At 34.9% G+C, this 13,647-nt stretch overlaps 2 protein-coding genes across 2 annotated transcripts; one reads left to right on the forward strand and one right to left on the reverse strand.

The window, feature by feature from the left end:
• The first annotated feature begins 2,420 nt into the window (after positions 1 to 2,420).
• Positions 2,421 to 8,343, forward strand: LOC147567144 (mannan endo-1,4-beta-mannosidase 5-like). The gene is made up of 5 exons (XM_086653763.1): positions 2,421 to 3,193; positions 3,416 to 3,610; positions 7,269 to 7,391; positions 7,469 to 7,668; positions 7,794 to 8,343. Exons 1-5 carry the CDS (start codon positions 2,822 to 2,824, stop codon positions 8,179 to 8,181), a joined length of 1,278 nt encoding a protein of 425 aa, XP_086509889.1. The 5' UTR covers positions 2,421 to 2,821; the 3' UTR covers positions 8,182 to 8,343.
• Positions 8,344 to 10,873: 2,530 nt separating this feature from the next.
• LOC147567145 (ribosomal protein L7/L12 domain-containing protein) lies at positions 10,874 to 11,971 on the reverse strand. The gene has a single exon (XM_086653764.1). The coding sequence runs from the start codon at positions 11,747 to 11,749 to the stop codon at positions 11,108 to 11,110; it is 642 nt and encodes a 213-aa protein (XP_086509890.1). The 5' UTR covers positions 11,750 to 11,971; the 3' UTR covers positions 10,874 to 11,107.
• Positions 11,972 to 13,647: the final 1,676 nt, after the last annotated feature.

The raw sequence follows: 13,647 nt of genomic DNA on the forward strand, positions 1-13,647 counted from the left end.
GTAGTCCCGTGTAAGTTGGTCAATTAACTATAAGATGTAGAATCTGTCCAACTATTAGTTCAAGTCCTAAACTAACTTCTTCAACAAAAAAAATGTCCTAAACTAACTATAACGTAATTTGACTGTGTCGGAATGGAATTGAGAACTATTGCTACATTTCCTTTTTAAATCAACTACTTTCAGGGGAGGACACACGTTGGGCCTATGGAGTCACGTGCCCCAACGGCCCCAAGTCGAAAATAGTTTTAAGTTAGGAATTTTCCAAGCCTTCTTCATTATAATAAAAGTAATTGCCCTATCTGATCAATAACAAGTGTTTGGTTCGGTGGAAACATGCGTTGTTTTGAGCAAAGGAGGCCTCGGTTTCGACTCCTACTAATCGCTATAGTTTTCTGAGTAATTTGATTGGGAGATGCTAGAGTTACAAAGGATTTTGACAAAAGAAATTTCCCCGCTGATGTGGCGGTTGTGATATTCATCTCTCAACGGCCTAGATTTGGTCAAAGTTTCAAACCACAACCGCCACATCAGCTGGGAACTATCTTTTGTCAAAATCTTTTGTAACTATAACATTTCCCAATTTGATTTGGGTGACTTTAAAAGCGTCATTCCAAAGTGTTGATGGCACCCATCTAAAAACAAACTTTAGAAAGCACCAATAACACTTTGGGACAGCTTTTATAAAATTACATGTTTGTTTTTCCCCTACTTTCTATGAAGTTATCACTTTGACAACTCAAATTTTCTTTGTGATTCTTATTTTCTGATCATATTTTCTTTTTCTTTTGTAAGTTTGACCTCTGTTAGAATTTATCTGATCTAGTAGAGTTATTTGTATCCCTATAGTACTTATATGCCCTCTTTATCCTTCATTTTTATGTTTATTTTCTTCCAATATCCTTTTTAAGTTCACTCTTATCTCTCTTCCCCTTCTTTTTTAATCTTTACAGAATATGAATTATGAGGATTTGTTAAAGATAAAAGGTCTTTTTATTAACAAATAATTCATATATATTTGTTTTTATATAATTTAACGCTAATTATTTATACTTAGATTTCGTAGCTTAAAATAGTTAAGAATGTTGTTATGACAAACAACGGTATTAGTTTGAACGACACGTATCTTTTTCAATAATTTACTTATAACTAATTTTGATAAAGGTTCTTAACGAAGCTCGGCAATTCGTCCGGGTGATGGTATTCATTTTTTCAACTGTTCAATATAATCAAATGTGCCCCTAGAAAGAAAACATTTTGGGCCCGTCACTGACTACCTTCATATAGTCAAACAACTGGTTGCTTAATTGGAACTCGGCAACGAATATTGAGTAGGATGGAAAATCATTATTTATTTGTGTCATAAATAGTATACATAAAGTAAATGTAGAAATAGATGGACTTTCATGTAATAGCCTTGAGGGTCTTTATATGACCTTTAGGCCTAAGATGTCTTTAGCAATAATAGTTACGTGTAATTCAATTCATAATGTATCTCTAGATAATATATATGTTGCGAAGAAATCAAGAAAAATACAATTAAGTAAACAATCACACAGAACACTAAGAAATTTATCTAGTTCTGTTTGTTAAACCTACTCCACAAGAAACAAATGCGCGATGTTTTTACTATGATAAGACAACAAGTTACGGAAGAGATTTGTCAGAATGAAAAATCCTTGTCCTCTACGGTGGAAGATAAACCTCTTACAACTCCAACCAAAGGTTGTTGGCCTCTCTCTTTCTAATTTCAGAATATACATAGATACCGCTAACATGGATAACCACCTTAACATCAACCATGTTTCACATACTAGTCCGCTTCGAAGATCAGTCCTCCTAAACGGCTAAACGGGTCCAAAATTTGAAAGAGGGTCAGTGAGTCGCAAACCGGATTAGATATTAACCCATAAACACTTTCAACAATATATTCACTATATAACTATGTCATGTAGTGGATATAATGACTCATGTCAAAGAACTACCTTCATATGAACACAACCTTTGAACAATTCTCAGAAATCGCTTCATCCTTTTTCTTTTCCCCTGTTTCGACTCTCTCTAAAATCCGATAAAGATTAAACAACTCGGTCAATTTTAAACAATTGAATTTCTCTCTTTTTATTTCTCCCTCTCTCTCTCTCTCTCTCTCTCTCTCTCTCTCTCTCTTTCTCTTCATCCCCAATTTAATCTAGAATACAATTTAGATGGAAAACCCAAATCTATAAGGAAATCTGAAACCAAATCTAATTGATAGAGAAATTTTAGATAATATATGCCTCACACATTGGCTTAAAATATTCCAACTCAAATCTCAAACTGTCAAACATTGAAGGACATGAAATATCCTAAACAACTTCCCTTAGACTTTTGAGAAACTTTGAATGTCTACAAATATCTTTGCCCAGGCTTTAAAAATGACTGAAATACAAACACTACTTTTTTTTTAAACACAAACACTACTCATCTTTTCTCAATTTTCTCTCTTTAAAACACTTTGTTTTGGAAGATTCTAAAGGTGCCGGCCCATCATAACTGCCACATGTGCCCCATTTACACATGACCAAAGTTGGATGTGAAAGGGCGCCTGCAACAATTATGACGGGGGCGTATAGACCTTCCCTTCTTTCTTCTCATTTTCTTTGACAAGTATATATAGATTTAAGTCGGTTGCTCCATTAATACACGTAACTAATCTTCTTTCCTTCCTCTCAAAGTTTATTTAAACCTAATAAACCTCCATTTCTGCCACATACTTCTCTCTCTCTATATATATATATATATATCTATTGTCTCTCTCTCTTCTTCATATGTAGAACCCAAAATGCATTTACTCAATTTCAAACCAACAACTTATCTTGGTGGAATCATTTTCATATTCTTTCTTCTTAATTGTCTATTACTATCTGAAAGTAGTAGATCAATTCCAATAACCCAAATTACTTCTCTTTCAGGATTTGTCAGAACTAACAATACCCAATTCTTCCTAAATGGTTCTCCATTTTACTTTAATGGGTTTAATTCTTATTGGATGATGCACGCAGCCGTTGATCCTCTTCAACGATCTAAAGTCACCTCATTATTCAAAGATGCTTCTGCAGTTGGTCTTACTGTTTGCCGGACTTGGGCTTTTAGTGATGGTGGTGATCGGCCGCTTCAAATATCTCCGGGCGTATATAGTGAACCAATGTTTCAGGTCAGCCTTCCACTCCCACTTTTGTGTGTACGATAAATTTAAACTGGAAATTGAGTTGATGGTTTAATTTTAATACTTTTTAAAGTAAAAAAGACAAATTATATTTTGTTTGGTTAAAAAATCCAACATTTATAGTTTGTTTGGTTAAAAATTCAAATATTTATATTTTATTTTGTTAAAAATTCAATATTTTTTAATTTTTTTGCGATTTGATTAATTCAGGCACTTGATTTTGTGATTTCGGAAGCACGCAAATTTGGAATTCGCTTAATCTTAAGTCTAGTAAATAATTTCAACAATTACGGAGGGAAACAACAATATACACAATGGGGTGAAAAAGCAGGCGAGAAAATTACGAGTGACGACGAGTTTTACACAAATCCAGTGATCAAGGGATTCTTTAAGAATCATATCAAGGTAATTCCATATCCATTTTTCTTTTTAAACTTAATAAATTTGAAAATGAATAGTTGAGAATGGAAATTTTGAGTGAGTGGATCACTTGAGATCCTATGGGTGAACATAGTTCCTCCTATGGACCCCATGAGAAATCATTTAGAAAAGAGATCTCATAACTTTGAAAAGATCATTTGGATTCTTATGAAAGAAAGATGGTGGCAAATGGCAATTCAAATATTTGGATACTTGTGCCAAAATAGTTATGGTTATTATAAGAGTTAGTTTTTTATTGATTCAGACTAGAGTCTTCTATAGTCAGACACTCAGACAGTCAGAGTCCCTGAGTTAAGAAAAATAGCGAGATGACTATCTTTCTGATACAGCTCTTCAGTTTCTCCCTCATCATTTTTCATCATATCATCTTCTTTTCTTTCTCTCTTTAGGACAATCTTTGTTTTTTGGAGAATCTTTAGGACTATCTATATTAATATGCAAATTTTTGTTTTTTTGATCGAATTATATAAATCTCTCTCTCACTTTCCAGCATTCTCCTTTCTCTCTCTCCCTCATTTTTTTTCTCTCAATATTCTAGCGAAGGGAAGGATTTTGAGGTAAAATCTTAAAACTCTCCGAGGTTCTAAAACCCTTGATTGATATTTGAAATTTTCGAGAAGGGTTTCGCCATACATCAATCCCTTTCACTGGCTAGGAGGAGAGAGAGAAATAGTAGCGGGGGCATCCAAGATTCCTACACAAAATCTTGTAGGTTTCTTCCACAAAATTTATGAATTTATGTCGATATGTAGGCTGAGGCTCATGTGAATATTTTAACGGATGTAAATGGGTTTTTTATTTTTATTTTGACTATTTCTAAAGAAATTTACGTAATTAATTTTAAGGGCATCTGAATTCAGAAACTTATGTTTGGGGCATTAAAAGAAAAAGAATGATATTTTGAGCACCTCAAATCAAAATATTATCTGTCTAAACTAAATTTAGTATATACTCCAAACATAAGAGACATTAAGGATTGTTTAAGTTAGTATATACTCCAAACTAAATTTCTACACAAAAAAAAATTCAGCATCCCGTACTTGTCTCTGCCCTATTCACATAAAGATAAACGAAGTAAGAAAAATGATTGTTCAACAAAAAAAAGTAAGAAAAATGACATAGTCAACTCTATCTTATTATTGTAGAAGACAAAAAAGAGGAAAACATACGAATTACAAGGTTATTTAGTTAAACAAACTAGGTTCCCTCCCCGTCCGGACGGGGAAGATCCCTCTTGGCTAACGCCTTCGAGGAGAATAAAATAAATTTAAATCACAACATAAATTAGATAAAATTACAGGGGAGAGTGATAACCATGTGTTTGAAGAGTAGAGAGGGAGAACCGTATTTATACAATTTTGAACTGACTTAGAAGTCTAACCGAATCACTAAAATGAAGGGGAAAGTGGATGTGCAATCGTGAGTGAGAAGATGCCTGAGATATAGTTATTTTAGAGAGATTGTAACCGAATATTCAAAATAATTAATTGTTTACACTAATACCATTATTTTTTAATTCAAATTACATTAAAAAGGATTTTATATCAGTCGTTCGATCTAATCAAAGGTAAATCTCGTAGAGAAAATGAACGGTCAGACTTATCTCCTGGATAACCGACTGAGCTGTTTTAATATAATAGATAACAATTGTTATTGTCGGACAAAGATGGGTGAACGAGACATATTGTTTTTGGCAATGGGGTTAATTCCATTTTAACCCCTAATTTGTGACCAATTGGTTGTTTTGGCCTTTAATAATTTCTAGCATTTTGTTTTGACCCCAATTGTGTTTGATAGTTTATTTTGGCATTGATGTTTTTGCTTAAGTACCCGATTTTCCCTTTGGCGTATTTCTATAATTTTCGTTTGTTTCTCTTTTATTTTTCTCTCGGTTTGTTTTTAATCAACGTAATACGAAACAAAGTACACACTTGGCATTAAAACTAATAACGTATAATCTATATTAAGAATTATTTTTAAATGTAATATCTTTCTGCTACATTTTTTTTACGATAAATAAAAAAATCTCTCTTATCTTCAAAAACGACAGATAAATATTTGTATCTCTTATTTGGAGAAAAGAGAGTATTTTCCACCTTGCAACGGTTTACATTTTTTAATTTTGTGTTTCTCTATTAAGTGTTATTTAGCAATTTAAAACGTGTTTTAGTTAGTTATTTTTGTCTGATAATTTTACTGCGCAAACCTAAGGTTTTGTGTAGTATAGCATAAAAAAATACATACTATCTCACAACTTCTTCCTAATATCCACTCTAGTAGTTGAAATTTCAAAGAAAAAGTGAAAAGTCCAAAATCTAGGCCCTAATAGTAAAAACCCCACTGAAAAAATGAATGTAAAGAAAAACCATTTTTTTTACATTTTTTAGATGTTGGCAAAATATATAATTACGTTGTTAATCTTATTTTTTTTCATTATCCCTTTTTACCTTTTTATATTGAATATGTTGTCATAAACTTTTGACAACATATATAATAAAGTCCCGACTTGTTATAAAATGTTGACAACATATAGTTGTCCGGACTTGTTATAAAATGTTGATAACATATACAGTGCATTAGCCAAAATTTTATTTGTCCCTTAATATGTTTGTCAAGTACGAATGATAATATGCATAATATTTTAATTTTTGCAAAAGACAAATTAAAAAATTCATTAGTCTAAATGTTTCTTTCGGAAACAAAATAATAAATTCGGAAACGATTTCATTCCTCACAAGACAAATTGAAAAATGCTTTAGCCAAATGTTAGAGTCAGTCTGTATTTGTCAAATGCAAAAGACAAAAATGTAAACCAATTTTTAAGCAAAAACAAATTTGTTCAGAAATTTATAAATTTGTGGAGAGCAAGCTAAGATTTGGTCAAAAAATTTCAAGAATATTTTTCACATTGATTTCGAAATAAAATTGTATTTTTACAAAGTAGATTTTTTTTTTCCAATATTACTGTGAATTGGATCTAGTTTCCTATTATCACCTAAATTTTGGATTTTTTAAATTATCCTCCCAGTTGCAAATTTGAGAATGTTAGAAAATTCAAATGAGTCAGTACAATCCAAATGACCGACTCTGATATAACCATAATAGAACAAGAGGATGACAAATTGACAATTGATTGAAAGGGCTATGTCTTTATTTATTTGGAGTATATGGTTATTTGTCTATTTGGAATTCGGCATCACATCTAGAGAAAGAATATTAGAAGAGCTTCCAATTTAATTTAAAAGAAAACAACATTATTTAATCTTTGAAGTAGATGGAGAAGTATTGGTAGGCTATAGTCACAATAAATGCTAACCATAAATAATGCATTTTACTTGTGAAAATGGTTGAGTGTCTCGATTTAAAATGCCCCGGTCCGCCCAGTGAGCCAATAAAAGCTCAAAGCATGGGACAAATGTATACTGTTCAAGGGACTTGTGTATCTAGATAGGCCCGATCGAGTTAAAGAGTTTGTCGAAGCGTCTAACTTTGTAACTCTGAATATTAGCTGGATCAGTAATAAAATGTGTGTTATTTGTTTTGAATATCTCTTGTACCAAAAAGTAATATTTGACTGGCTTCCATGTGATCTAAATGATACGAATGTCATATTGATGTGCAGAGAGTACTAACTCGGATTAATACCTTCACTAAACTTGGTTATAAGGATGATCCAACAATTATGGCATGGGAGCTCATAAACGAACCTCGTTGTTTCATTGATTTCTCCGGAAGAACAATACAGGTGATATTTCACATTCAAACTAAATTAATTTTTAAAATAAATTTTAATTAACTAATAGATTATTGATTGATTAACAGAAATGGGTACAAGAGATGGCAACGTATACGAAGTCGATCGATAATAAACACTTGCTTGAGATAGGGATGGAAGGATTCTATGGAGACTCCATGCCTGAAAAGAAGCAAAATAATCCTGGTTATCAAGTTGGAACTGATTTCATCTCTAATAATCTTGTTAAGGAGATTGATTTTGCAACTATGCATGCCTACCCAATTTGGTGAGTTCCATATACTCACTTAAGTTGTGTTTGATAGTAAGAAAACGTGTTTCATGAAAGTGTTAATTTCTGAGTTCAATGTAAGCAAAAAAATGTAAATCTTTTAAATTGTCCTAATACTACAGGTTGTTTGGGCAAAGCGACAATGCGCAGTTAGGGTTTACCCAAAAATGGATGGAGAGTCATTGGAGAGATTCAATGGAAATATTGAGAAAGCCATTGGTTTTTGCAGAATTTGGGAAATCAAACAGAGATCTAGCTTACACAAACTTCTCAAGAAATTCGTATTTGAGCACGATCTATAAGGATATTTACAAGTTTGCGAGTAGAGGAGGAACAATTGGTGGTGGTTTAGTATGGCACATTGTAGCGAAAGGGATGGAGTCATATCACGACGGCTATGAGATTATTTTATCAAAAAATAAATCTACCACGACAATAATTGCAAGACAATCTCTTAAAATGGCCAACCTTTGTCGTATGCCAGAGCTGCAACTATTCACACCCATTTAGAAACACTCCCAAAGAAGAAATGTTGGAATGTAAAAGAGTAAAGAAAAAAAATATGTCGATTCATATCATTTTTTGTACATATGTATACATTAGATATGGTTTTGATAATGTTCGCATTATTGTGTATTCTTATTGAAAATATGAAGGTCTTGATTTTAAGTATTAGATGTTGTAGATTTATTCTATAATCATTTGCACCACTCTTTATTCAATGACTAACAATAGTGGATAAATAAACGCACAAACTTGAATTGCCCTCTGACTTATCAATCACATTAGTGTAAATAGACATTTTAAAAACAAGGTTTCCACTTCATAGAAAAAGATTATTTAAAGATCAGATTTTACTAGACAGACAAATGTAGTTATAAAAAGAAAATGGGAGTGTAGATTCACATAAATAAAATCAGATCTAGATACATCTGAAAAAACAAACACAACTTATGTGACAAAGGTCAAGACGGTAGGCCCAGTACGAAATACCCATTCTGAATAGACAAGTTAAGTGCGATCCATTCAGAACCGGGCCTGAAGTGTTTAGTACCTGCAGGTTAGGAACCACTAACATGCAGAAACATAACCTTCAAGGTCCTCCATACACTTCCAAGACATAACCTGAAGTGTTTAGTACCTGCAGGTTAGAAACCACAAACACGCAGAAACATAACCGTAAAGTGATAGGACAGCAAGCTTTCAAAAGCATTTTACATCATTGGTTCAGTATCTTGTCTAAACTCGGGACAAAACAGAGACACGTGTGCAGTAATTGGAGGGCGAAAATCTGCAGACAAGTTTGATAATAATACTTCAAGCAACAAGAAAGGCTAGACCGATAGACTATGGTTTGATTTCGGCACTAAAAGATCATATGAAACTAATGAATTAGACACGTTATATGCACTTTGTTATCTAACTAGAAAACAGATTTTAAGATCACAAGAAGCTCAGATAGAATCGTATTTTCCTACCAAAAACCACACAACTAGTAGAGAACTACTAGATACTCTATCATCCCCTGCATACAGCATATCTGATTCCCTGTAACCTTTTTGAGTGGGTTGGCAATGTGATACTTCAAATTTGGCGTACCGGAATCTCCAGCCTTAATTACCCCAATTTCTTTGTAGTATCTACAAGCTAAACTTATTGACTTGTTAACTACAAGATATTTTGGTTAACTAGTTACTATTTTGAAGCAGGTTCATCTATTCCATTTCAATCATATAGAGTATTTATTGTCTAGTAAGAATAGTCCAAAACGTTACGCATAAGCGTACCAAAGAGGTGCACACCTAGGTCCTAGAGTACCACATACTCACATGGTAGCATACCGCGTACCAGTACACTTACCGGAGCGATCTGCGTTCCAGTAATATTCAAAACTACATTCGTGATTCATGTGAAGGGAAGTATATACTTCAGACACAACATTGAAGTGTTCATTCAGGAATCCTCTATAGCTTATAGGTGAATGAATGAGCTAGATATATTGATTTTGGGAACGACAGGAGAGGTTTATTCACGACTATTGACAAGTGCATGATACAAGAACTAGCAACAAAGAAGTTAATCACACACATGAACTACTTCTCAAGATCAGTTGCTCCACCTAAAAGCATAAATATGACCTCGTAAAAGTTCGTAATTTTCAAATCCGAGGAGTACATTGTCACAAACATCGATCTCCAACCAGTATCATCAACCATCAGCACAAATTTGGAATTACACTTGCAGCGAGTGTAATATTATATTGTCATGCGTAAAACGAAACCAGCTCTGGAATTTGGACTTTCCGGGCCCAAAGTGCAAACTGGCACAAATCATTTACCTCCAACCTGTCCTTTATCTGCATATAAGACCACCATCCTAATTACCTACACCGCAGCTTAAATGAAGTCCTGAACGGAGAGAGCGAGTGACTAAGGAGTTAAATGCACTTCTTCACAATCGGTAGTGAATCACCTACTCAAAAAAGGGGCAAGCCTGCATGCCCATATTCAATAAGACAGGCGGTGGACTCTTTCATTAGGGAAGGGAAGAAGGGGCCTAAGCAAGGCAGATGTCGTACACTTGAGCGGCAAAGGAAAGCGAGACCGTACTTGTTTGTTTTCTAGGCATGTCCGGACATATGGTTCCCGCGGAAGATCAAGTTGGTGAGTCGTGTGAACAGTTGAATACTTGTACCATCAGAATGATAATGAAAATGTCAATGTGTACTTAAAGTGAACCACATGATTAGATGGATCATCGGAAAGTATAAAATATAAACCTAGCCATGTTCGAAAGTACTATCACCAATGGCCAGGCTTCAAGTACACATAAATCTTTCAAATCAGCCTCAGTGTGCATAGTGCTTGTTATAGCTGCAAGTCTTGACTAGCCTACTAAACAATGTGATATTAGCAAGGATTCCTACATTCTCTTAAGACGAGTGGTGTATAAACTAGAAGACTCAGCTTCCTGGCGCCCAAAACCTATCAACGCTTTCACTCAATCTACGGGCTTAAGCAAACCCCTATTATTAGTTATGAAAAGCATTCTTTGACATACTAATAGCAGCCTCTACACTCTATAGCATAGTCACTTATAACACTCGTATGTATAGTACAAACGGAACAAGACAAGCCGGTTAAAGATTTTCATTTGAGCTTCTAAACTCTTAAATTAATAAGAAAAGCATATAAATTGACCAAAAAACATAACTTCAATGTCTTAGATTTCTAAACCTTAAACCCTAAAACATATCGAAGAAAGAGTTGAGTGGGTAAAAGTACTAAATTATTCAACAACATTATTCTCAAAGGAGAAAACATATTAAAGATAAGAAGTATAAATTTTTTGGCATTAACTTCTAACCCAATTCATAAAAAATTCAAAAACCATTACTAACTGCTCAAAAATATGAAGGATTAATTGAAGAACCTGATTACTCCATGACAACTTTAGCACCAATAGCTTTCATCTTCTCAATGATCTGTTCACCTTCTTCCTTGGAAACCCCTCTTTTAATCACTGATGGTGTCTTCTCCACTAAATCTTTAGCTTCCTTAAGACCTAAATCAGTAAAACTTCTAACCTCCTTAATAATTTTGATCTTCGAAGCCGCCTCAAATGCTTCTAATTTCAACTCAAATACTGTTTTTTCAGGTTTCTTTTCTTCCTTCACAGCTGAAGAACCTTTCATAGCAGCTCCTACTAATCCAGCAGCAGAACCTGGTTTCATAACTCCAACAACAGGTGCTTCTTTCATACCTAATTTCTTCATCAAAATCGATGAAAGTTCAGCAATTTCTACCAATGTAAGACCTGATATTTCATCAACAAGTCTAAAAACACGAGAAGATGGAGGACTTCTATGTTCAGTTGGATCGAAATTTGATGGATCATAATCAGCTGGAAGTTTCTTTTGATCAATCATTTCTAACTCTTCATCATCATCATTACTATCTACCTTTGCTGGAAGACTGAAGTTTCTGTGAATCAAACTATTAGATTTTGATGAGATTGGATTTATATATTTGCATAATCCATTTGAGTAACGAAGCCCTAATCTTGAAATCAAATTCATTTCGAATCAGAGATAATCTACAAGTAATACATTTTCTTGTAGTCTGGTTCTCACTGATTGTACCGAAAAATGGACCGGAAGGAATCTCTTTAAGCTTGAAAGATTAGAGAGAGGGAGAGAGAGAGGAAGAAGGAGTTCAATCAGTGTACCTTTCTTAGGGTTTTGGATGGTTTACTCTGTCGCTGCTAATCTGATTCTGAGCGGGCCGCAAGATGGGTTAAACACGTCGACTAGGTGTGGGCTTAAGTTGCGGGAATAAGAAAGCCTGTTTCTTATGGGCAGGCTCGTTCTCTTGACAACTCCCCAAAGAATTTGGCACTCTCCTCTCTTGGTGATCCCCATTTAGAAAAGGGTTATTTCCCTAATGGCCCCCAACTTTGTGACCAGCTTCCCACCTGGCCCCCTACTAAACGAGAAATACCCATATGGCCCCCTTCTGTTATAACACCATTACTCTCTCTCTTCTATCTCTTTTTCTCTCTCTGCCATGTCACGCCACATCATCTGTTACGCCACCTCATCACCTTCTCCGGCAAAGGTCGCCGGCCGGCCCTCTCTCCTCCATCTCTTTTTCTCTCTCTACCATGTCACGCCACATCATCTGTTACGCCACCTCATCACCTTCTCCGGCAGAGGTCGCCGGCCAGCGACCTTCAAACTAAAAAAAAAATTATCTTCTTCTTCTTCCTCTCTCTCTCCTGTTTTCTCTCTCTCTTCTTCTTCTTCTTCCTCTCTCTCATCTTCTTCCTCTCTCTCTCTCTCTCTCTCTCTCTCTCTCTCTTCCCCTTTCTTCTCATTCTCTCTCTCTCTCTAAAATAGCCGGCGAACGAGGTCTGGGTTTTTTCCAGACCTTCGTCGGTCTGGGTTTTTCCCCAGAAGGTCTGGGATAACCAGACCGACGGCCTGCGAAGGGTTCCCCCCTTCGCCGCCCATTTTAGAGAAAGAGAGAGTGAGAAGAAAGGGGAAGAGAGAGAGAGAGGGGAAGAAGATGAGAGAGAGAGGGAGAAGATGAGAGAGAGAGAGAGAGAGGAAGAAGATGAGAGAGAGAGATGAAGAAGATGAGAGAGAGAGAGGAAGAAGATGAAGAAGAGAGAGAAAATATGAGAGAGAAAACAGGAGAGAGAGAGAGAGAGAGGAAGAAGAAGAAGAGAAAGAAAAAAAAAAATTAGTTTGAAGGTCGCCGGCCGGCGACCTCTGCCAGAGAAGGTGATGAGGTGGCGTAACAGATGATGTGGCGTGACATGACAGAAAGAAAAAAAGAGATAGAGAAGAGAGAGTAACGGTGTTATAACGGAAGGGGGCCATATGAGTATTTCTCGTAAAGTAGGGGGCCAGGCAGGAAGCTGGTCACAAAGTTGGGGGCCATTAGGGAAATAACCCTTTAGAAAAAATTTCCCCCTCAGCTTTTTCCAACCCAAGAAAAGTAGATGACAGACAAGTTTAGTTTTTTGTTGAACAGACAAAAGTTTAGAGACGATATATTATAATGTAGATGTTACTTTCACATCCCTAGAGGAAGCATTAGGTGCAGGAATAATTATTCATGATCACATATCTTCCTTCATCAAAGCGCATATCAGCATTACAAATTTCAGAAAGAGTGAAGAAGGAGAAGTGAATGCACTTATTAATCACCCTCAAGAAAACAAATCAAACATTCATTGTAGTTTACAAGCTTGTAAAAAAGCAAACAGAAGAACTAAATAAATATTTTACCTCAATCAAATTTTTTTGTAGTAATAAGAAATACAACGAAAAAACCTACAATTTAGCAAAACAGACATGTAGTTTTTATTTCAGAAGGGATTTAGGGAACTATGCCCCCAAACTTCGGAAACATGTGCATAACCTTTTCTTAGTTTATTATAGGTAGAAAGTCTCACAAAAAAAGAAGACAT

Source organism: Eschscholzia californica, unplaced genomic scaffold, assembly GCF_041429995.1.
Source record: "Eschscholzia californica isolate CP2 unplaced genomic scaffold, dmEscCali1.0.p SCAF_1, whole genome shotgun sequence".
NCBI lineage: Eukaryota > Viridiplantae > Streptophyta > Magnoliopsida > Ranunculales > Papaveraceae > Eschscholzia > Eschscholzia californica.